General features: G+C 29.5%; 1 protein-coding gene across 1 annotated transcript in view; it reads left to right on the forward strand.

The window, feature by feature from the left end:
* Orc3 (origin recognition complex subunit 3) overlaps positions 1-20,601 on the forward strand; it is a 40,674-nt gene extending 20,073 nt beyond the window's left edge. The window contains exons 10-20 of the mRNA XM_076448683.1: positions 1,595-1,728; positions 3,698-3,746; positions 5,516-5,632; positions 9,633-9,712; positions 12,581-12,729; positions 13,375-13,460; positions 15,667-15,755; positions 15,979-16,117; positions 16,895-17,014; positions 18,161-18,264; positions 20,333-20,601. Coding sequence (XP_076304798.1) covers positions 1,595-1,728; positions 3,698-3,746; positions 5,516-5,632; positions 9,633-9,712; positions 12,581-12,729; positions 13,375-13,460; positions 15,667-15,755; positions 15,979-16,117; positions 16,895-17,014; positions 18,161-18,264; positions 20,333-20,438 — 1,173 coding nt within the window. The 3' untranslated portion in view covers positions 20,439-20,601. The remainder of the gene's footprint in view (positions 1-1,594; positions 1,729-3,697; positions 3,747-5,515; positions 5,633-9,632; positions 9,713-12,580; positions 12,730-13,374; positions 13,461-15,666; positions 15,756-15,978; positions 16,118-16,894; positions 17,015-18,160; positions 18,265-20,332) is intronic.
* The last annotated feature ends 4,093 nt before the right edge of the window (positions 20,602-24,694 follow it).

Below are 24,694 nucleotides of genomic sequence, written 5' to 3' on the forward strand. Positions count from 1 at the left end.
TGTTGAATATTTCTATTGTGAAATAAAACGAAAATGATAAGAATAATTTTTATAACAATAAAATAAGTGTTGGCTTGAGTATTTAACCATAGAGTAAAATATCAATGTCGTAATGGTTGAAGATTAATAAATCCCTTCAAATATTCTTACAACTTTATTCCCTTGAGCTGAAAATATTCTACATGGTTAGAAATAAGTTTGAAACAAATTCCAAAACTTTTAATACTATAAATAAAAGTATTTAAAGATAGAGGTACGTGAAATACATAATCCAACTAACATTCATTTTTTGGAAGTGTATATGATTTTCCTAATGACCATCTTATCACAGCAATAAACTAAGTAAAAAAACTGCTGAGTGAACAGGTTAAAGTGAGAGTGAATAATGATTTGAATTAGAAATAAATTGATGTGTTGAAGTTTGTTAACTTTTCTGTTTACACAAAAAATATTTAAGTTGTAGTATATATAAGTTACATCAAATATGTTGAATTAAAATAATTTGTTTTTTAAAATAAAATGTTGTATCAGTTCTTATTATCATACAAAAAAGTTCATCATTGGTATCCTTTCCATAAATTGTAGAGTGTTGATCACTACATCATTTTAGCTTTAATAAATTAGTTCAGCAAAAACTGAGTGTAAATTACAGTTAAATTAAGAAACCCTTGACCTATAGTTTTTGGAAAACCATATACACTAGATTGGTCTTAAATACTGTAAATAATTATATATATTGAGTTGGGCATACTTGCTTATTAGATTGTACATCTGAGATTCATGGTTTGCATCCTGTTAGAGAATAAATAAAAGAATTCAACAAAAAAAACAAAGATAATTATACATTTCACAAAAACTTCATTTATTTGTGACAGTGGTTTTGCCAGTAAAGGCATAAAATTTTGATATTTTGGAGGCTTTTATTAACTTGCCAATCAAAAGGCAGTCGTGATGGATATATTTAACACATCAAATTGTAAATAACAAGCCAAGTGGAACTTTACCCATTACAAAAAATTATGGTAAGATGTAAGTTGCATGCTTGCAACTGGCTGCAGGTAATAAATGACGTTGAGTTCCATGTCTGTAACTGCCTGTAGATTGCCAATGATGTTGGTTTCTGTGCCCACAACTGGCCGCAGGTGTTGAATGATGTTGGGTTCCATGTCCACAATTGGCTGCATATAATAAATGACGTTTGGTTCCGTTTTCGCAAGTAGCTGCAGATGGTGAATCATGTTGGATTCTGTGTCTACATCTTGCTACAGATGGTGAATGATTTGGGTATCACAACATTCCATAAGCCCCTGAGTTTTTTACACCTTCTTAATTTTTGAACTTTTGCTGTGGTCCTCCATGTTTTCCATTCTGGATTTGGACTTTTATATATATGTATATATAAACAGAATATCTCAACACTTTTTTACTTTAGTTACACAAATATACAACACTTCATGTAACTTTAAAATTTTATTTTGTGGCTTAATTTTATAGCTTAGAATATTAGCTTTGAAAAGGAATGTACACATCTTTTTATTCTATGTTCATGTGTATTACATTTATTGTTGGTTATTTTTAATTTATTCTTCTATAGTTCTGTCTTTTTGAACATTTCTACACATCTGCTACAACAATGTTATGTTGTGATCAGTCACAGTTAAAAGATCGTATTGAAAATTTAGGAACATCAGAACTTGCAGCCATAAAAGAACTTCCTTCTTTTAGGCGGTAAGTAAAGATTTTTGTCTTGTATTTTGTTTAGATTTCTCATGTAAACAAAATTTTATTTTTCTTTAACTGTGTGCCAGAAAAAAATGTTTTGCAATTTAGATTCAGAATCCTCCAGTCTAAACAGCATTATATGAATACATTGTAAGTTTTTCTTTACTTTTGTTAGCATGAATATGTTGAATGTTGTGAGTACTTATTTGACCCTTTCATTAAAGGTTAGATGGAATCCATAGAACTCATAACCACAAAAGCATTCAAAAAAGTATTCATACCATGATTTTTGATAATGTATGCATATGTTTACAAAATTTCTCAGGTTATTAGTAAACATTAGAAGGCTTTCAAAAAAAAATTAGTTTCATAAATTAAGTTGTAAGATATTTTAATTAAAGATATTTTTAGAATACTGACTAGGTAACATGCAGAGTAATTTTCAGTTCAAAATTAAAAATACTTTTATGCATGAAAAAATTTTCAAATTATAGCCTCCAGAAAATTATCAAAAGTTTTTTTTTCAGAAAAGAACTTCTATTTTATCTGTTATCTTCACCACTAAATCAGAATCTTTGTTAAATTATACTTTTTTCTTTTTAGAATGACAACAAATTATTACTCTGAAACACAAATATTTAATCAAAATAGCTTAAAATTATAACTTTATACATTTATATATATTTATTATTTCAAACTTTCAGCCATTGCTGGCTAAATAGAAGTTACAAAACCTGTACACTCATAATATCATATCCAAGAATATAAAACTGGACTTTAGCCTTTGCATAGTGACAATTTTGATATTTTTTTTTTATTTTTTTTTAGTGGACTAGTATTTTATAAAAGCATGTTTCAGTTATAATACGTTAGATATGTATATACATTATTACTACTTACAAATAAGATTTTTAAATTTATTTTTCTTAAAATGCAGAACAGTAAATAAAGAAGTAAAGCAAGCATTTATCTCTTCTGCTTTCGATCTTTGTACTTGATTGCTGCATTTTTAGGTTACTTAGCCTTACGAAATTCTCACACATGTAGGATGTGAAACATAAAATTTTTTAGGTCTTATTTTTACATTGAAGTAACCACAAAATTATAAATTACTATATAGATACCATATAAATCTATTATAATTTATCTAGTGTACTAATGTAGCTGTATATAGATTTAAAAAAAATCAAATAGGCTAAAAGATTCAACTTACCAGCACGAAGGTTTCTCTAGAAAGAAACGAATGACACTGCATATTTAAAAATCACTGGGAAAACCACTTGTGGGTCATTCTGAGCTTTCTATTGGTTATTTTTATGTCATATTTAGAATTAAATGTATACAATGGATTATTTTAAAAATTTGAAGGAGGTGAGTGGGAGGCTACTGTGTTTGATTCAGTGCATTATGGTATCTCCTCATATATAAAGATAGGATATTTCTATTTTGTATTCTGGCTTTTATATATTTGTAATTTGAATTCCTAATTGACACAAAACTTAAAATTTATATATTTTGACATCAAAAACATATAATTTGAACCAGTGCTGCTTTCATCGTACCATGTGACACACAAAAATCAGTGTTTAACCCTTAAACAGCAGGAATGTTGTAGGTAGCAGCTTCAGTTGATGGTGACTGTCATTTAAGGGTTAAGTGTGTTTTTTAAATATTTACCTTAGAATCAAGAAGTTAAATAATTTATACCATGAAAAACTGAATTATAACCTATAGTTTAATACTGAATTTAAGGAGATAAATTAGTAAAATAGTAGTTGAATAAAATTTTGAATGCAAGTTAACAAATGATAGGACATGACCTGTGACTCATTGTTATAGTTTTAAGAGTTTAACAATTATTATTGTGTTTATTCTTTAACTTTAGATAATAAACAAATTACTTAATTTTTATTAGATTATTTCAATTGTAAAATAATACTATGATACAAAGTAATATTTCTGCTGGGTATTTTAGGTATTTAAAGAATTGCCAAAGTGTCCCAGGAAATAATACAGTCTATAAGGTAAGCATTTTGTTACTCAAGTTTAGCCATTTTTACATCATCCTGAATGTGGTTTAGTAATTCTCTTGATAACAGTACTAATAGTTTAAATGAACTTTTGTTTTCAGTTTTAGAAATTGCATTTTAAAGAATAGACAACAACTTTGTCACTTTTCTCTTTATGACACTGCTACTTAATTTTAATATATATTATTCCAAATAATAAACATTACATTGCTCTGTTAATATGTGATTTAAATGAGCATTATATTACATTTAAGTACATTAATTTCTCTTGGTCCAAACAGTTATTTCCTTTTTGTAAAAGCTATTTGTGAAGTCAAAAATAATGCAGTTATCTAAACTTTATTGTTGAGATTAAAGATAGGGAGTTTTGTACAAATAAAATAATTTACTTTATTTTCCCTCTAACTTCTGATAATGAATCACTGTAATTTTTTTAATATGTGTCCAAAGTTACAGTAAGAATGTAGTAAGTCCCTTTTTTTTGAGTGGGGAGGAATTCAATAAATGAAGAAATTCATTCTATTTGATGTAAAACACAGTAATACAAGTTTCCTTATTAACTGTGTATTTTCTGTTATTTCTTTTTAACATGCCTGTAGGAAGTCACAAGAATTGTTTTTAAATTAGCTGGTTAGCTTCAGAAAGTTTTAAGTAGTAGTGTTCTCTTACTGTATCTGGGAAATATTTTATTAAGTAAAATACTAACTTACAATTTATGAACAAACCCAGTCTAACTTCATCATGAGATACTTGTTAGTCTTAAACATGAAAATGCTTTTCTTTATTAAATATGATGTGTGTTTTGTAACAATGTAGTAGTTGTTTTAAATGCTTGCTACATTTTGAGCCTGTATGGTTATATGTATATTAGAAATTTATATTTAAAGATATTTTAATTGGTAAAAGTATAAATTTTAGTGTAGAATGCATTTCTGTGTTAGTCCAGTACTTTGTACACTGTGATGACCACTGTCTAAAGGTCATATACTCTGGAAAAGTAAGCTTTGTGAGAAATATGCCACTAGATGTGCAGTTGTCAGTTTCCTTTAAAATAAGCATTGCTCTTGGAAGTTAGTGGCCACATTATGACAATATTTTTCCATAAGAATTGGCACAATTTCTCTATTAGCATGCATTGCTAACCACTCTACTTAACAAAAATCTCACACATATTGCCATTAGGTATGTGTGTGTATCCTTAAAATACATGGAGACCAACTTGGAATTTGTAACTACATACAATAAATATATATGTGACTGATTATTAAATTACTTGTGTGTTGAAAAGTCGGGGATTATATGTTTTCTTTTTGAGCCAAAATGCAAGTAAACTAACAAAATTGTTAACTGTACTATTGCAGCATCTACACATATAGTTGTAAATTGTAGAGTGGTGGGAACCTGTTGCATTTGACATGTGATACATAATAACCTACAGTAGTGGAAAGCAGTTATATTTTTTTCACAGAATTGTTCAAAGATATTTTTAAACTTATTTCAAATATTTTATTTGACTAAGTATTCTTCTGTGCTTGGAATTAATATTTAACAAACACATCTAAATGTTATAAATGGCAAAAAAGATTTGAACAGACTCCTTTTTTAGCGTTAAGACCTAACTGTTAGTATTTCATTAAACACATTTAAAGTATTTTTTCATTCTTGCTTGTTGAATAATATTATGCTTTCATTTGAAATTCTCTATTTCATTATATTTTCATGTTAAACTATTTTGTTCTTGTACTCTGTTGTTAAATATATAGGATCTTGTGTTCAAACTATTAGAAGAGCTGCATACCTACCAGCACAAAATGTTTGGATTAGTTGGATGTCTTCATGTCCTTGTTAAAGATCTTCCTAGTCATCCATTAGGTAAACAGGTGAGAATGATCAAACATTTGTGTGTGTACACTATGCTTTCTTAAGTGTTCAGGAGTAGAGTTTAGTTATAGTATATTTCTTTTTCATTCCAAAAGAGAGATAGTGTATGTATAATAATCTTGTTTAGCAAACTTGCAACATTTGTCAGTAGTTGGGATGGCAAGAAGTTGCAAATGTAAGCTGTTGGTTAGAGACATTGCTTATGCATTCAGTTTTTAAGGTTGAATCCCTGCATTATCTAATTTGCATAATATTACAGACTTAAGTAAGAGGGATTTTCAACAAGTTTGTATCTCAGTTTTAATAATACTTCAAATTATTTTTAAAATTAGTCATTTTAGTTTCAGTAGATGTCCACATTTTGAGTCATTTTATGATTTTGCCTGTTAAAATACTAAATGTAAAGAAATAACCCCTCTCAAAAATGAAATCACTCATCTTCTGTAGAAACTAACTCAGCAGCAATTAGTGTAATAGCAATTTATGCTATTTTTTGCTTACATATTTTTCTCTGACTTGTATGTTGGTAAGGAACTTGTAACTAACTATATATTTTTGACACACAAGCAATTTTATGCTTAAATAATTTTGCACAGTATTTTCAAATATCTGATGGGGTTTTGGCCTCCATTGATAAATAGTGTTAATGTAGAAATCTTACAGTTACCTGAGTACAATGATGTGCTGTATCTAATGGAGATGTATTATGTTTTTTGTGGTATTAAACTTTATGTAGCTCAAAAACTAATGCTATACCAAACTTAGGACTAAATTCTTTGTTTTTGATGATGAGAAACCTACGTAAAATAAAAATATATTTCAGAATGGCTAGTGTGGGTATTAACACTTTAATTGATAAGGAGAGAACAATATTTCAACCTTTCTGCATCATCTTGAGGTTAAGAAAGAGAGAGAGTTTGAACATGACTGTTGATGGACACATTTCTTTGGGACTGGTATAAACGGGTACTGGATTGTAGGGGGCATTGCAGTTGCAGGTGGATGTTGGGTTATTAATTAGTATGGGTATAAAGGTGTTCCTTCATATTGGCTTCATTTTGGTTTTAGTTGCTGTATACTCCTGTACCTAAGACTTGTGTCCATCAATTGTCACTTTCAAATACTCTCTCTTTCTTAACCTGAAGATGACCTAGGAAGGTCGAAATATTGTTCTCTCCTTATCAGTTAAAGTGTTAATACCCATATCAGCTGTTCTAAGATATAAATTATTTGTCATTAGATTTCAGTAAACATAACAACATGGTGACTGGAATTATTTTTTCATGGAACTTCGTTAAGGATTTCTTACGATGTCTTATCTGAAAATTCATATTTTAATCAATATGTTCATATGACTTGTGTGAATGTACTTTGGGTTTAACAGAGCAGTTCTAAAGGCTGACTCAATATAAATGCAATTTTTCTGTAAAATTTGTGTTAACTTGGATTTTGTTTTTAAGAAACCAAGAAAAAAGTTGGTACAATTTAAGAAAAGTGCCAAATAAATTTGTTTAAAGTTGTTTTGAGTGTAGACTGTTAACATACATTTATATATTAAATAAGGTAAGATGGACATTATATTTAAAGTGTGTGTTAAAATGAGTTTTAATTTTACTAAATTGCTATGATGTCATCCTTCTCACTGTTCTGGAATTTTGGTTATGATATAGAAAACTTTATACTGTGATGTGAAATCTCTTGTTTAAAGTAAGAAATTAGCATGCATATTTAGAAATGGTTAAGCATTTTTTAAAAAATATATAGGAATTTATATTTACCACATGTTGAAAAATTGTTGCTGTAAATTTGGGGTAAATTAATGTGTGTGGGGTTAATTGGGTGTGAATCATTAATATATAAGTAGATATATTTGTAAAAGACACTCACTGCTGTTGTTTTTACAGAATGTTTATAATATTTTTGAGTTCTGTACATTTTATTTTACTTCATTATTTAACTCAGCATTTGACTTAGTAGAGAAAGTATTTTCTTTAACCATGCAAACACAGCTTTGCTGTTTCAATGTAATATTTGCTTCCCTTTTGAACGTTATAACAGCAGAAGTCCTTGTAAAAGACTGTAAAGGAACTTTTGTTATTTCTTGAAGTGGTTTTAAGTTTGGTATAAAATATAACCTAAAATTTAAGGATAAAAGTAACCCATTAATTTATCTTGGCTGTAGTAGAATATCGGTTTGAAGGTCATAATTCAAAAAGAGGTGGAGTGAAATAAGGTATAAGATTAAATGATAATAGTTTTTAAAATTGTTGCAGAACAGTAAAAATTTTAATTCAAGCTACATAACATCTTGCAAAATGCTAACCATAAATTAATATCCTAAATATAAACCAACCATTACAATTATGAAACAAACTGCTCTATGTATCATCTTTTATAATTTTCTGCAGTAGGCATGGGAAACTTCTGGAAATTAAGGTGGGCTATTTTACTGAAAGGTTTTAGAACTGCTCATGTAGGTTATTCTATCCAGTTAAAACACACTAAACCACCTTTTATCTTTCAATTATTTATCAAGCTTTCCATTAAACTATCTTAAATACACCATATCTAACTGGCCTTTGGAATGGGTTACCTTCAGGTATGTTGGATATAGTGTATTTAAGATAGTTTAAGGGAAAGCTTGATAAATAAGGTGATTAGAGTTTTGAACTTGCAGTCTGAGGGTCACAGCTTCAATTCTCTGTCACTGAACATGTTCACCCTTTCATTCATGGGGTATTATAATTTGAAAAATAATTCCACCATTGGTTTGTGAAGGAGTAGCCTAAAAGTTGGTAGTGGGTGGTGGTCACTAGCTACCTTCCCTGTAGTTTAATCACTGCTAAATTAGGAATGGCTAATACAGACTATTCTTGTATATCATTATGTAAAATTCAAACCAAATGATAGTTTCCCTGTTAAAAAACTAAAATTTTCCAAGCTCAAAATGACCCCTACCTTGCCTATCAAGTATTAAAAAAATGATGTATCAACACTGTAGTTTCCCTTAATAATCTTAAACACATCAGTTAGATACTTTCTAACTGTATTTTAAGGGAAAATAAACATCTTTAGAAATGTTAGCCTGTCCTTGTATGACAATCTTTTCATCTTGGGTATCATCCCAATATCCCTTTTCTACACCCTTGTGCAAATTAATTGAAACAAATGGTCATTTTACAATATTTTCAGCATGGCTGGACCTGCTGATTTAGAAAAAGATCATCTGTGCTTCCACTTGTGCAAGAGGTTTTCTACCCTTATGTTCCACTATAATAGTGGGTGTCTGAAAAGCCTAAATATTTTTTTTAAATACTGGATGCAAGTAAAGTATTTTGCTTGTATAAAAATGAATAAATTACATAAATAAAAGTAGTAGGCCTAAAAATGTCATACAAGCAATTTTTGATGGCTGAATACAATATAACAGAACAAAAGATTCTACCCTGGAATAACAACAAAAAAAGAAAAAAGCTTGTTTTAATGGCTTTGGAAGTTTATAGGAAAACTCCAACATTATAACAACAAAGCATTTTCAACACAGTAAATAAACATTGGTGTTGTATTGAAGAGGTTGAGTACAAGTAGTAATTTTAAACATTAAGTATTATAAACAGTTAAACTCAGTTGATCCAATATGATTCTTTTAACTATTAATTTTGAATTGTGCTTGGAGCTAATTAGAAATAATGTTTGTCAATGTATTAAATAATAAATTTTACATGGTTTTTCCACTTAATCTACGTGAATTAGTAGCAGTAGAGACTTTAATGTTTGTTTATTTACTTAAACACCTGGATCTAGTGGTTCAATCTACTTCCATTCAGTTTCTTTCTTTCTTTTTTATTACAAAAGCAAGGTAATAATGAGCACATTAAGAAGTTCCTGTTGGTTTGGATAAAATTTTATTGTGTATTAATCTCTCAGTAATCATTTACATACATACTAACCATTTGTTTGTGAATTTCTTTATCAGTTACTTTAATTTCATTTTTTTAGATGAGAGAAATATATGTTCTTGCCTTAGAAAAAAATATTAGTGAAACACCAGAATATACGAAAGCCACTAAAATTTTGGGGTAAGTTAAATTAACTTTGAGTTTTTCATATCTTTTGAGAGGTGTCATGGATGACCAAGAATTATAATTACTCTTTCATTTCTGCAATCATATCTTTCTCTCAAATTTACATAATTTGTGGTATTTTAACATCATGCACACACTTCACTTGTACTGTTAAACCTGTTTGTTCTGTTTCTGTATTCATAATAAATTTCTTTTTCACATTTTGGCAGGGCATTGTATATTTTATCTTTCATTCTATTATTTTGAAACATGGAAGCCTGGAAAAACAGTAACAATTTAAAATGACATAAAATTAGTTTATTCATTCATTTGCAAATTGTTTGTGAAGCATGTTAATAAAGTTGATCTACCTTTTTTTTTTTTTTTTTTCAAAATATTAGTTAAGAATACCAAAATTCTGTGAATGGCTTTCTAAACTAGCATATACAAAAGTTTCTGATTTAGATGCGTACTGCTATTGAAATTCAAGTTTATTCAAATTTATGATGAATTTAAGCTTTCAGAACACAGTTTGTTAATAGCCTTGAACCAGCTTTTACTACCACTACATTACTAAATAAAAGTTTGTTTATGGTATCAATATTTATAGTATTTTTTTCTTTTTAAATTTATTTTCAGCCTAATAACTATTTGGGCTTAATTTTAAAGAACTGAGTCTAAAATAACATATGGAAGTAATTTAAATGATATATTTTAATCATGATTTTGATACTTGGGAACTTGTAAACTATATAATTTAAATTCTTAAAATGTTGTCCATATTTTACAAATTAAGTTAATATTTTCAAAATTCAAGCATTTTTTAAAAATTAAATGCTTGCCTAAGAACACAATAATAATATGCAAAAAGCAAATAATGTCCTATAACTATACAGTTTTTCTGGCTTTCTAAGAATGTCATAAAAGCCTTGAAAAGTTAATCTAAATTTTTTGTCATTGCTTTCATGAGAATAAATTTGAAATTGAAAGATGAAATAGAAAATACCATTTTCAGAAAATAATTTAATTTATAAGTTGATAGATTAAAGTATTGGTTTTATTTCAGTTATAAACATTTAGTATAAAATGTCAGAACTAGACAATTTGTAAAAGAGTAGATGTAGGTACTGGGTCTGGTTTTCTAGTTTTTAGCTTCATAAACAAATAAAATTGAAGTATATAAAAATTGTGATTTTTCTGAGTAATATTTGTTTTATAATGATTAATTGATGTTACATTCAGTACTTCTCATAGGGGTGGTCAATAAATTAAAGAAGGAAAACCTAAAGAGCAAATGTCACAATTCTTATACCAGAGGAGCTTAACAATACTTAAAAATATCTCCTTACAAAATTTAATTCACTGACTTCATTTTGATGCTAATATTATTTTATAAATTGATGATAAAGTGCTTTCATTAAGTTTTGAATGTAACTCTGAAACATAGTGAAATGTATTCTTTCATTTACTCATTGTGGAAAGGTTAACTATACATAACATTAAATATCACCTATCACCATTTTATAATACATAAGTCACATTACACATTAATAATTTACTAATCACATCAATATTAATATAAACTCGCTGCTTACATTGCATCCTATTTTCTTTTCAAAGGTTTAAACAGCTAGTACAAGTGAAATCATGTCATCACTCAACCAGTTATGTGACAATGAAGAAAACTTTGTTTATCCTTGTACAATGTGTTTATTATTGATTGTTAGAACAGTTGGCCAAAGCCTGTGACTTTCTTTCTATACATACAACTTCCAAGTTTATATCACATTTGCAATACTTATCTCTTTGAGAAGAAAAAAATCATATGACACTTCTGTTTGTTAGAACTATGTAAGTTACAGGTACTTGGTACTCATAAGTTGTGTATAGTAATTATAAATTACTATGTTTGCTGCTTGATGCATAAATATCATTTGTCCAATCTTCTTTAAATGACAGTTTCTAAGAATCTGTTGACTTGAGCAAGAAGAGGCTATTGTTGATATTTTAGTGTTATCCATGAACCACCACCTTATGTTTTGTAGTTTATAAGATCATTGGTCACCCTGTCATACATTAAAATTTTCTTTTTGTTGTTGTTTTTGTGTTTATGTTTCTGCAATTGTTCAGACTTGATTTTACAAAATGTTAATATTGTTTAACTTTTAAAAGGTTATCATGCCTGAATGATAAAAACTCAACCCCACATCTATGGTTTGATACCACTTTTATAATTGTTGTATAACATAAATGCTGGTTTTGATTTTAAGAATTAAATATTTAAAAAAATGGTACTTCAATTAGAAATTTGTATATTTAAAACAAGTTATATTTTTTGAAGAATAAATTGTTTTAAAACTGAAATTATATGATTGTATTTAGCATTGAGTCATATCTATAAATAATCTTGATTTATTATTTGTTAATAGAAATTGCTATACCCATCCTTATGCATAGTATGTCAGCAAATATTTAGCTGTGGAAATCGGATAGCTGTAAAGTTTTTTCTTGGAAATATAATATTTTAGTATGAGGTATATCTTAGGCTTAAGATCTTCAAGTGGCTGTTTTTAGCTTTTGACAAATCTCTAAAACAAAGTTAAATGAATATACGACTCAAGTAGACTATTTCTGTTAATATCAGTGTTAAATAAATGTCTGAAGTCTGGGCTTGGTTTTTTAGATAATTTTTTTAATAGCTTTTTTTGGAAACTATCTGTAGTCTGCATATTGTTTTATCTTTAGTTCTTAGTTGTAAAATTTTTTTTGATGAAGTTCTTCATTAAAAGAAAAGTGTAACTACTGGTTTCATTAAAATTATATTTATATTGGCTTTGGTTGATTGTTTACTTTTTTATATTAACTAATAATTTAAATTTATAGAATGCTATCTCGAAATGAACTAGAAGATCGCCTCTTGTCTTGCCAGTCATTTTTAGATAACAATGAAATACAACATTGGAGTCAGCTTCAAGAAGTCAAGAGAAAGCTTCAAGAGTTTGTAACTAATTTACATCATATAAAAGAAATGGGTAATTTTTTGTATATTTTAGGGCTGCCTGTTTACATTTTCACATGTCATGTTTGTGAGAAGAACTTTGAGTACATCTACCAGAACTTGAAGTAAGCAAAAATTTGTTTTAAGATCATTTTGTTACTGAAGAAAAGTACGGAAAGAAAATCTTGCTGGATATCAATCTACATACATAAAAATGTATTGATTTAATATTTAAACATTCTTTTATAACAACTTATTTAAGAGTTTGTACAACTTAAAATCATCTTCACTGAACATTCTAGTCCTTAAGTGTGCAGTTTCACTTTTCTTAGACAAGTTATCAAAGATTGCTAAAAAATAATTATACATTTTGAATTTAATCTACATTAAATGTTAACAGTACTTAGGCTTATGTTTTTTTTAATTAGTTAAAAACTAAAGTATTATATCAATTAACAGTTAAATACAATATTATAAAGAATGTTGATAAATTATTAAATTAATTGTTATACTCCAATTTTTTTTTAAATTTAAAACATTTCTTAATTTCACACATAATTTAAAAAAAGTTTTATTGTCAAATGGTTAATATATTATGTTTTTACATTTAAAATATAACTTTTTTTTTAACCATCATTTGAAAGACATTTTTCTCTTAATTAAATGTCTATATATGTAGCCAACTCTGATGAAACACAAAGGAAACAAAAACAATCTGTGATTGTGGACTTTGGAAAAATGACAAGTAGATCACAGTTGAAAGAAGTAAGTGTAGGTTTAATTTCTAAAAAATATTTTTATGAAGGTAAAAACTTACAAAACAAAACTAAATGACCTATAACACATTTCCTTTAAACTAAATATCACACTGTATAGTCCATCTTTCACTAAAGGATACAATTTTTTTTATTATACTTGTCAATGATATTTTCTGTATAACGAATTAGGCTTAATCCTGTGCTGTAGAGCTGATTTTCATATCAGTTTAGTGGTGTTGTGTGTCTGTTATCAATTACCCATTTGAATGGCATAGAACATTGATAAAAAGACATCATAACATAAATGCAATGAACACCAAATTTAAAAACTGCATGTCAACTCTTGTCAAATGCTTCAGTTGTTTTTTGTTTTGTTTTTTTGCTTTAATTGTGAACAGATCTTTGAAATTCTGTATAGTTTTTAATATCTTGATGTTGCTCTAGAAATGTTTAGAAATTAAAATATTAAATTCCTTGTCTGTATGGCAGCTACATCTGATTTAAAATTTATGTTTATTGTAATCAAAAATAATTATAAACTGGGAAATGTTTAACAAATCATGTTGTCATTCACCTTAAAGAGGGAGGACTGTTATAGTATTTAAAAAATGGAAAAGTATCTTCTCTTCTCATGATAATTATTCACTCATTTTTCTCTACTAAATATTAAAAAAGTGTTTTTCAAGTAATTGTATTACATTCCATAGTTCTAACTGGTGTGAAAAAATCCAGATTGTCCAATCTCAATTTATTCTCTTCAAAAAATACATTAAATATTTATTCTCTTTTTTTTCTTTAAATGTTTTGAAAATGATATACAATGTGTAAACAAATTATCTTGGCATTAAATCTGCTGTTTATATCAATGTTCTATCATTGGAAGGGTCATTTGTCTTTTGAAAATAAATCAACGTTCAGTCCAAGAAACTTTCACATTAATTTTTGTTCTTCTTTAACATCAATACGAGTTTAAACAATTGTACACTTTTTGCAGACTTGCATTAAAAATGATGTTCAAGCCTCTTTAACAATATTAGGATAAATGTCAGTGGTGTAGGAAGGAAATGCAAAGTAGGGGTGCTTGGCTAGACATGAATATTTTCAATAAAATATTGAAAGTTTTATGAGCTGCTAAAAGAGCCTCCTGTGCTGATAAAAGCAGCTCAACTGAGTAGAGTCTGGGTGTATGGCTCCCAGAAAATTAATATAATAATAATATTTACAGTTTCTTTATAAGTCACGTGTAACAGATGGGTGCTAAACACCTTTGGTTCCGATACCTTTGACGGTAAAATAAAGTTATTCGTACAAAGTAACTCAACAAGCATCGTAGCTAACACACATCTAAATATTTCTTTAAAACATATTGAATAATTCAGCTCTCTATCTATATAATTACTAATCATCTTTTTCAAATCCTTATTTGTAATCTGTGTTAGAAAGTGCTGCAAAACTTGAAATCCATTCTCAGAACTTTCTAAATGTGTCTCAACATCATCATACAACTTGCAACTCCATCTAGTTAGTCAAATAATATTAAAATATACAGCTTATAACACTGTAAACAAAAATTAAATATATAAGCATTGTCATTTTTATAGTTCTTTGTCTTATATTTTTGTTTGCATGAAAGAATGATTTTCTACTACTTTTTTGCACAGAAGATATCTGAAGAAATTTAAATTTTGTGTAAATTTTTTAAAATTTTCCATAATTCTCATTTCTTAACTTAATTGCATTTATAGAACTGATTAAAACTATTCTTTCTTTTGTAGACACAGTTTTGGTCTTTATGAAAAGTAATTTTTCATCCTCTAATCATTTAAAAAAACGTTTCTCTTTATTTCATATGAAAATTGTTCTCATTTTAATTTAGAATCAGTTAAAAATTATTTTATTGTCTTAGTAACCATGCTTACTCGAGTCTACAACAGTTGCATTCATTACTTTTTAATGTTTACATAGGCCTGCTGAAGGTAGAGCAGAGATATAGTAAAGTATACAAAATATTAAGTCATATATTTTATTGATCAGAAATTCAATTGCTGAGTTTTATAAACTGATTAATTGTTTAATTATACCTTGCATATGGTGACATCAACATTCGGAACAGTGCTGATAAGTATTTAACAGCAGTATTACCTTACCATGCCTAAGGATGTAAGATAGTTACTTCTTCATGTAATTGTCATGCTGTGTTATTGCTTTTATAGAAATTAAAAGACCTTGCTCAGAACAGAAAGAGCACAGAGTTTGAAAATTGTCGTCAAACAATTGTGGACTTCTTCACCTCTTTGTTCAGGTGAGATAAAAAAAAAGTATTAGATGTTAAGGCAAAAACATATAAATCTTGATATATTTATAACATATTGTGTTGTGACTGAATATTAAGATATGAACAAACTTGAGTTAACTTTCAAATGTATGAAGAAATGTTTATTACATTATATTACTGGAAGTTGCATGTTTATACTTGTTTGAGAAAATCAAATAACCAGGATTCTGTTGTTTTTTTAATGATACAGAGAACTCGTGGCACCATCCTGTTTTCCACTTCATGAAATCCTGTATTTTAATGATGCAGGAAGGGTAAAACAACACATTATGGCAGTACCAAGATCAGCTATATGCAAGGCCTTAGTGGACCCTGCTTTTTATCTCCAGGTTAAAATATTCTAGATTAATTACAATATCCGATTTTTGCTGCTACTTTTATACTGGTACTATGTTGGATTAAGAAGCTAAGTTCTAATTTATATTTAACAAATGGCAGTATTAATCTGACAGCAGTGTCAACTGGATTTAAATCTGGTGGGCTCATAGCTTGTTGTTTACATGTTTTTTGAATGATTTGTTTTCAGTAAATATAAAATAATTAAATTTAAAAAAAAGCATTGCTCTGTGTACTGTTGCTTTTTTGTGGTAGTTATTACAGCAACTGTACCAGATAAGGGGAAAAAATTCCATGAAAATGTATTTTTTCTTTCTTCCTTTTTAGAAGATAAGAAATGTACCTAATTTTCCTTTTTTTTTTCTTCAATATATTGCTTGTATATCAGGAGCAATTTATTAACTACCAGCTCACTATTAGGAAATAATAAGCTTTAAATTAGAATCCACAAACTCCTGATGAAAATGCAAAGTCAAATATTGATCAACTTACGTATGAACTAGTCTTTAATAGTGATCTTAATAATAATATGAAATATTTTGCAATAAAATATATGGTATGTAGGTAGAAGTCATTATTTTATATTAATAATATGCTTATCAGATGATTAACATACCAAATGTACAGTCATTTATTGTAGTATAAAAGAATAACTTTAAAATTTAAAACAAAAACAAATCAGTTTGTGCATGTTTTTACAATTTTACAATAGAGATTAGTGAAAAATGGAGCTGCAAGATTTTAAAATTTATTGTTACTTTTACCCACAGTGTACGTGCTGTTCTATAGATGATTATTCACAAATTTGTAGCTCCATGGTGGATACTTGTGTAGCCTATAAACTACATCTAGAATATGGACGTCTCATCAATTTATACGATTGGCTGCAGGTAAACCATTTTTAAAACAAATAAACCAATTTTATTGATTGTACTGGCCACCAATTGTAAAACATGTAAGCATTGCAACTTTATGTTGAGTAGATTTTAATAAAATATTTAGAATTTTTGACACTCCAGTGAGTTTTTATTGTACTTTTTTCTTCTTAACGTTAGGTTAGCAGTAGTGAAATTAGTTGTTTTGTGGCAAAGAACCTAAAACTGTATAGAATTATTGCCTAATAACAGAGAAAAGTAAAAAAAAAAAGATGTAACAATTTCAACTAAATTTAACCTATTCATTAAATTTTATATCCTTAAGGTTAAACAAGGAAATCTACTTGTCGTAGTTTGTTTGTTGTTAAGCACAAAAGCTACACTACAAGCTATTTAAGTTAAGCCTACCATGGGTATCAAAACTGATTATTAGCATTGAATAAAAATCCTATAACTCAAGCACTTTTGAAAGGTAGATCCTTTTTCTTCAGAGGCAAATTTGGAATTCCGAATTTGCCCCCGAGTTAAAAAAAGGTCCACCTTTCAAAAATGCTTAGGTCATAGCATTTTTGTTCATTTTTATCAAGACTTCATGAACTTGCTTGTTTTTCTAATGTCATGATTATTAGCACTGTAAGCCTTCAGACTCACTTCTAAGTCACTTAGAGGGCTTTGTCAAATGTTACAACACTTGCACATTAAAGCTGGGTTTAATTTGTAAGTAAGATGGTAATAAAGATGTAATAAAGATGAAATAACCTAAATGTTTTTGTAATTTAAAGGGAAGTGGGAAAATATTTGTTTTTCTTTATTTTTATAAATAAGCATTGCATTTTATTAAGCAAGTATTGGAAAATGTTGAACTACCTGCACCTCTGTTGTAGGAAAAAATTGTGAGGTTTAAAAATAAAAACTATTTGAATACTTTTTAATATTAATATATGTAATAGTGATTGCTTATTGTGTAATTTTCAGTAAGATAAACTTATGGAAAACTGCATTAAACTGGTAAATGTGCAACTTGAAGGCATAAAGTGATGTTAATCATCAATGAAATAACTGGCAATGTAAAATTTCAAAGTTTGTAATGTGAATTTGTTTGTGTGTATGTTTTAAAAACTTTGTTACTCAAGTCCTTGCCATGGAATTTATTTTTTCTAGTCGTTCAAGATGGTAAAAATGGCAAATGATTCTAAAAAGATGACACAAGTTCTTAAGGAAAAGAGAAAAAACAAAAAACAAGATGGGCATGATTTGACACTTCAGTATCCTTTAAATTATTTTCTTAAATATTTAGATATATAAAAGATTAATATTCAGTCTGTAGTGTAACCACCCAGTCACATTTTTCTGTATTATTATTAATCTGATTATAAAAGATATCTATAGTATTTATGTTTTATTTTTTGCAAGTTGTTTTTATAGTCAATACTATGAAATATCTTCATCTTTTAACTGTTAAATTTCAGTTTTATTTTCTGTTTCTTTTCACTTAAATAAAAAAAAAAGTGGCAAATGTTTGCATGTTACATCTGCTTTCTTATTTGCAAAAATAAAATACTGTTAATAGAACAGTCCATATAAATCAGAATTAAAATCAAAACTTTAATTCTTTGTGCAACCTTGATGTTTTTCACCAAAATTTGACAAGTTTTTAGTAACTATTAATAGTCTTTTACACACAAAAAATCAAATATTTTAATTAAGTATTTTTACTAAAGATTTGTTTGTGAATTTATGGAGCCAGTTTCTGACTAATCTGAGTGCAAGGGATTTTTGTGCTAAGATTTTTTTTTTTTTCATTTAACGGCTTTCAAGTTTTACTTGCACAACCTCTATAACTTAAATAACCATCAAGGTTTTTTTAGTAATTTTCATATTTTACCTGTTTTTCTCTCCCTTAACACTATGTGAGCTAAGTTTGCTTAATTAACCTTGTAACCCTCACAGTAAAAATAGGAAGTAAATCTAAAACCATTTTTTCTTTTTAAAATAACTGCATATTATTACAGAAAGATAAATTACTTATCATATTCACAATGTTAGGAAAACACAGGTTCAAGAAATCGATTTAACTGAAAATATGATACCATATAATTCCAAGTCCATTGTTTGAAAATGCTTAGGCTGTAGAGTATCATATTTTTATTTCATCTGTTTTTATCTCATTTTATTGTTATGTTGCTCTTTAAACCATTTATAACTATTAAATCTATGTAACAAGCTAGAACTCACGCAGTGAATGCATATCTCAAGTTGTATTAAATTGTATTATGCACAAGCTTCTCACGTGCATACCTTAAGGAGAAATGTTACTAAATTTTTTAAATTTATGTTTCTTTATTAAACATGATGCATGTTTAATCTTTATATTTTAGCTACTTTTATAACAGTAAATTAAAAAAAAAAAAAAATGTAGTACTTACATGAGTTTTATTTTTGTATTTGGAGTATTGATAAGATATGTAATAGGGTTATTGTTAGTACTTTATCGAAATATTATTTATCTCAACTATTCAATTAAGAACCCAAACTAATAACATGAACAAAGAGTGCAACATCCTATGACTTTATGATTTAATTGGTGTTCTAACTGAGCTTTAAGTGCATTAGAATAATTTCTTAGTTTGTCAAGCCAAAATTGATGACAGCAAGCTTGAATCTAAATTCAGAGTAAATTAAAATTTTCTCTTTCTCTTGACTATAAAACATGGTAATGCCAGGAAATATTATTGACATCTTTTGAAAGGAAGTATATGATAGGAGGGTGTTTGTGTTGATCTGTTTGGTTTATATGGTTTATGTAAGTAAAACAAGATTATTGTTGGTATAAAGTCAAATAAGGTTTTAACAATATCTATAAATATAATTTGTAATTCACATTAAAACTCAGAAGTATAAATAGAGATGGAAATAATATCTTGCATGTGCAACTTGGAGAAAACATGTCAGGAAAGTGAAGATTAAGAATTTATTTCCCTTCAAAATCAAAAATCCAAGCTTTACATTACAGTTTGGCTGATTAACTCCACATGTGTATTGACATGCATTGATAATAAAATACCTTAATTTCATTTTGAATGAACTTTAAAAACTTTGACTTCTGCATTTTTACCTACTTATATGCAAAGGGTAAAAAGGTTTTTTATATTTTAAATGAGCTAAACTTTTTTTCCATTGAATGTTTGAAGATTATTATTTTTAGTTATTTCTGATGAACAATTTCACATACTTGTGTTTTGTACCATGATTGTTTTAACTTCAAAACTAAAATGAAATGCACTTGTTGAAACTTGTTTTGAAGATTTTGTTTGATCTTAACAGTTACTCCAGAGCTCAGTTTGTGCAGGCAGTTTCAGAGCTCCAGTTTTTAGGTTTCATCAAACCAACGAAGAGAAAGACTGATCATGTAGCTCGACTAACGTGGGGAACTTCTTAATTTCTGATTATATGTACAAATGTAAAAAGTTCAGAATGTTTTTAATGTTTGAATGTAAAATGTCCAGAGTTTAGATTGTTTTTAATTTTATATGTTGTCATGGCAAGTTTCATCCAAAACTTTGTATCAAATGGACAATTTAATAAAATATGTTTACTAATTATTGACTTTCAATCTTTTATATGCTTATAGTGTAAATAATATATAATTTGTCTTATGTGAAATAATATAATTCTGGTACTAATGTATGTTTCTTTGCTTTTACTTGGAATAGCAGTGTTAATGCTATCTTCTTCAGTAATGTGAGGATTTGTCAATTTTTAATAGAAGAAAAACTCGTTAGCTTATTAAACTGTAAGATAACTTATTTTTCTTCTTTCTTCAATGCAAGAAATAAACTTCACTACTCTTTATTAATTACAGTACCTTACAGCATTCTTTTTTTCTTTCCAGTAAATTATTTTATTGTAAAAAGTTTTTAACATTTACATCACAACATCCATCTGCCCACCATCAAGGCAGGTTATCATAATTGCAAGGTGTGACCATACATTCCAAACTCTCTCAGATGCTTCCAGTGCCAGTGGTTTGGTCACTTGAAGACATCATGTCATGGTTCCTTGATGCGTGTTTGTTGTGGTGGCAAGGACCACGATGCCTATGAGTGTGAAACAGACCCTCATTGCATTAATTGCAATGGCTCTCACCCATCCTACTTTCGTTCTTTCTGTAAATGGTTGGAAGAAAAAGAGGTGCAGCATTTGAAGATGATTGAAAACATTACTTACCGAAAGTTGCTGTCCACCACTTCACCTCAAACGTATGCTGCAGCACTTCGTTCCACTACAACAGTGGGAGTGCAAATGAATCTCTGTGCCTCCAAAAGAATAATTTTCAAACCATATGAAGTCTTTTGACCTCCATGGTTAAAGAAGTTGATGAATCAACATCAACACCCATCTCTTTCCCTAACATTCATTCCAGCAAACCCCAAGGTCCACTTCCTTTGATTCCGGGTATGGGTTTTTCCTCGGGTACATCATCTTCTCCCACCCCTAGATGCAAAACGATTGTTCATTCGTGTACTCTGTTGCTGGAATCCTCTTCCAACAACAACAGACCTGCCTAATCGATCCAGGGCATGATCCATGGAGGTCAACAGATCTCCCTCGAATGAAGACAATAAAGAAACAACAGTGTGGTAATAAACAGAAGAGCTCTCCACCCAATTTGCCTACACATAAATAAAAATGGTCACCTTGATACAATGGAACTGTCGAAGTTTATGTTCTAATCTGGATGACATCAAAGCACTGATTACTTCCTACCATCCTGTATGTCTTTCCTTACAGGAAACGTTTCTCAAACATGCTGATACTGTCACCTTTCAACAGTTTTCTTTGTACAGAAATGACAGGCTGTGTGATGAACAAGCACATGGAGGGATGTCACTGTTGGTTGATCAGCATGTGCCCACCCTGTCTTTGCCACTCAACATACTCTTGAAGGCTGTAGTCATCCATGTTTCCTTGGGTCGTACCATCAGTGTTTGTTCTCTCCACCTATCACCTGGAGAGACCTAAAATCAATCAACCCTTGATGCTCTCATTGAACAGTTACCATTTCCCTTTTTAATGGACATCAACCCCTCTGGGGAAGTGCTGATATTGATGGGAGGGGGTCACTCCATAGAGTGTATGCTCTCTGATCACAACTTTTCTCTTTTCAATACTGGTGTTTATATTTATTTTTATTCACCTAGTCAGACCATTACTGCTATTGATCTCAATTTGCTCCCCTTCACTATTCTCCCACTTTTCATGGATGGTTGACAAGGCAGTGATCATTTCCCTATAATTTTGAGAGACTGGCTGTGGTCGATTTTACTGCTCTTGCAGAACTTGATCATGCCATCATCTGTAAGCCATCAATAGACGACTGTCTTATGTATTCCTAAAACCTTGACACGTTTTCCACGATATCTTCGTCCATGGTGGAATCCTGCCTGTTACATGGCATGGAAGGCTCAAAAACGGGCCTTGAATGCTTTTCACAGGTATCCAACACTCTTGCACTGCATCACTTTCCAGCAGGCCAGTGCGCATGTTTGGTTGGTAAGACGTCAAAAGGCAGAAGAAATCTTGGATTAAGTTCACAACCAGCATAACATTGCTGTATCTACTGGTCAGCCTATCCCACCATGGCTTATTACTGTCCCCAAATGGGACCTTTCTTTAAGTCATATGAGAAAAGCAGATATACCTGATTGGAAATACTGCCATTTATTTGCTGAACATCTTTTGAACCATCTTTCCATTCCTATTTATACGGATGCTTCAAAATCAGGTGACTCTGTGGGCTCTGCTATGGTTTGTTGTGGTTTGGTGATTGCGCGCATAATCCTCTACAGTTTCTGTGTTCACTGCTGAACTGTACGCCATTTCTCATTTTCTGGATCACATCGAAGCTAAGCAGTTCTAAAATTGGACTATATATACTGACTCGTTTAGTCCTCTACTAGCCCTGGAATCGCTTCACGTTAGTTTTCACCCTGTTCTCGCCGATATTCAAAACAGGCTGGCCCATTTCTCTTTAACATCTACTTCTATACAGTTTTTTCTGGATACCAAGCCGCGTTGGTATTCGCGGGAACGGGCTCGCCGACACCGCAGCTAAGTCTGCTCTGGCACTACCACTGTTGTGCCTGTTCCATACAGGACTATGGTTCTGTATTCAAGGCTCTGCTCCGTGCCAGTTGGCAGTCGACATGGAGCGAGGAACGTGAAAACAAGATTTTACAAATAAACTCCATTGGACATTGGCTGTCTTGTTTGCCTGAGAATCGAAAAGCGGAAGTTGTCCTAAATAGACTACACATTGGTCACAGTTTTTTAATTCATCGTTTTCTTTTATCTGGGACTGATGTATCGGTGTGTTTGTCTGTGCAACACTCGGGTTACAATAAGCCACATTTTACTGTCTTGCCGTCGTTACGACTGTCAACGACGGCACCATTTTAAACATGTTTTGTCCCAACATTTATCAATAACGTTCGGCAGTGTTATTGGCTGTGGTGAGACTGTCCACCTTAGAAATGTTTTTAGTTTTTTTTAAGACCATTAATCATTTTTGTGCTATTTAAGTTTTTAACTTATAAATTAGATCTGTTTTTAATGTGATTTCCTTTTAAAAACCAAAGTACATCTAGTTCGATTTGAAATTAGAAAATGGCCGTAATGTCAAATAACTCGAAACCAGGACTGGAAAAGCCAACTTCAGGTGTCTAACGCTGAAGTTTGAACTTCCCGTTAGTCATCCTGGCGAGTTATGATAATTACAATTATGCAACACTAAGTCCTTTACAACTTGTATTACTGTAGTTTCTCCCTTACTGCTGTAGACCAGATATACAAATTGGATTTAATGTTATTTATGTTTTTAATTCAAAAATTAAACTTTGTTTTGTTTTACTTTAATTTCTTTTTATGAATATTAATAATTTTACTTTAATTTTAACATCTTAACGGATGTTTGGCGCAGATAGCCTAGTTGCTTTGTGCCATAAAACACCAAACCAACCAACCATCAGCATATGATTCACATATACCACTATACGTTTACTACATACAGCAACTGTTCCTATTCCATAGTTACTGACGAAGCATTTGCTATAATACAAACCCTCAGAATTTCAAGAAAAAGAGTTTTATTTAACGTGTAAATTATTACATAGAGAAATTAAAACTGTGATCCAAGATAGGTACATGAAACCTGTAGAAATACAGTAGACCAAATAATGTTATAAAAACGTGGACACTGAATAGTGAACTGCATTACTAAATGAGGATGAAATAACTCAAAACGCATAAGTTAGCTGCATATTAATTCCAGGCTTTGACCTAAGAAGTATGGAAGCTAACAATTAATGATCACCAGAGCCAAACTGATTTGATTCTGTGAGAAAACGTAACAAATGTTTACTTTAAAAATCATTAGAGGAAATAACTTTAAAAACACAATTAATGGGACTTTAAAAAATAGTAACCTGTGGATGGGCTTATGTAAAAATATTGAAGTTACACGGGTTGTCTCTGTATACTCTTGAGTTAATAATAATCTCGAATATTTATGCCAAGGTCAACAAATAAGTATCAAGAGAGAGTTCTGTGTGAACCAGTTATCAAGATGTTATGGTTTAGTGGAAAATTTCACTTGTACCAATTAAGCTGAAAAAATACTTCCAAAATTGATCTATT

This window comes from Tachypleus tridentatus, chromosome 8 (genome assembly GCF_004210375.1).
Source record: "Tachypleus tridentatus isolate NWPU-2018 chromosome 8, ASM421037v1, whole genome shotgun sequence".
Classification (NCBI taxonomy): domain Eukaryota; kingdom Metazoa; phylum Arthropoda; class Merostomata; order Xiphosura; family Limulidae; genus Tachypleus; species Tachypleus tridentatus.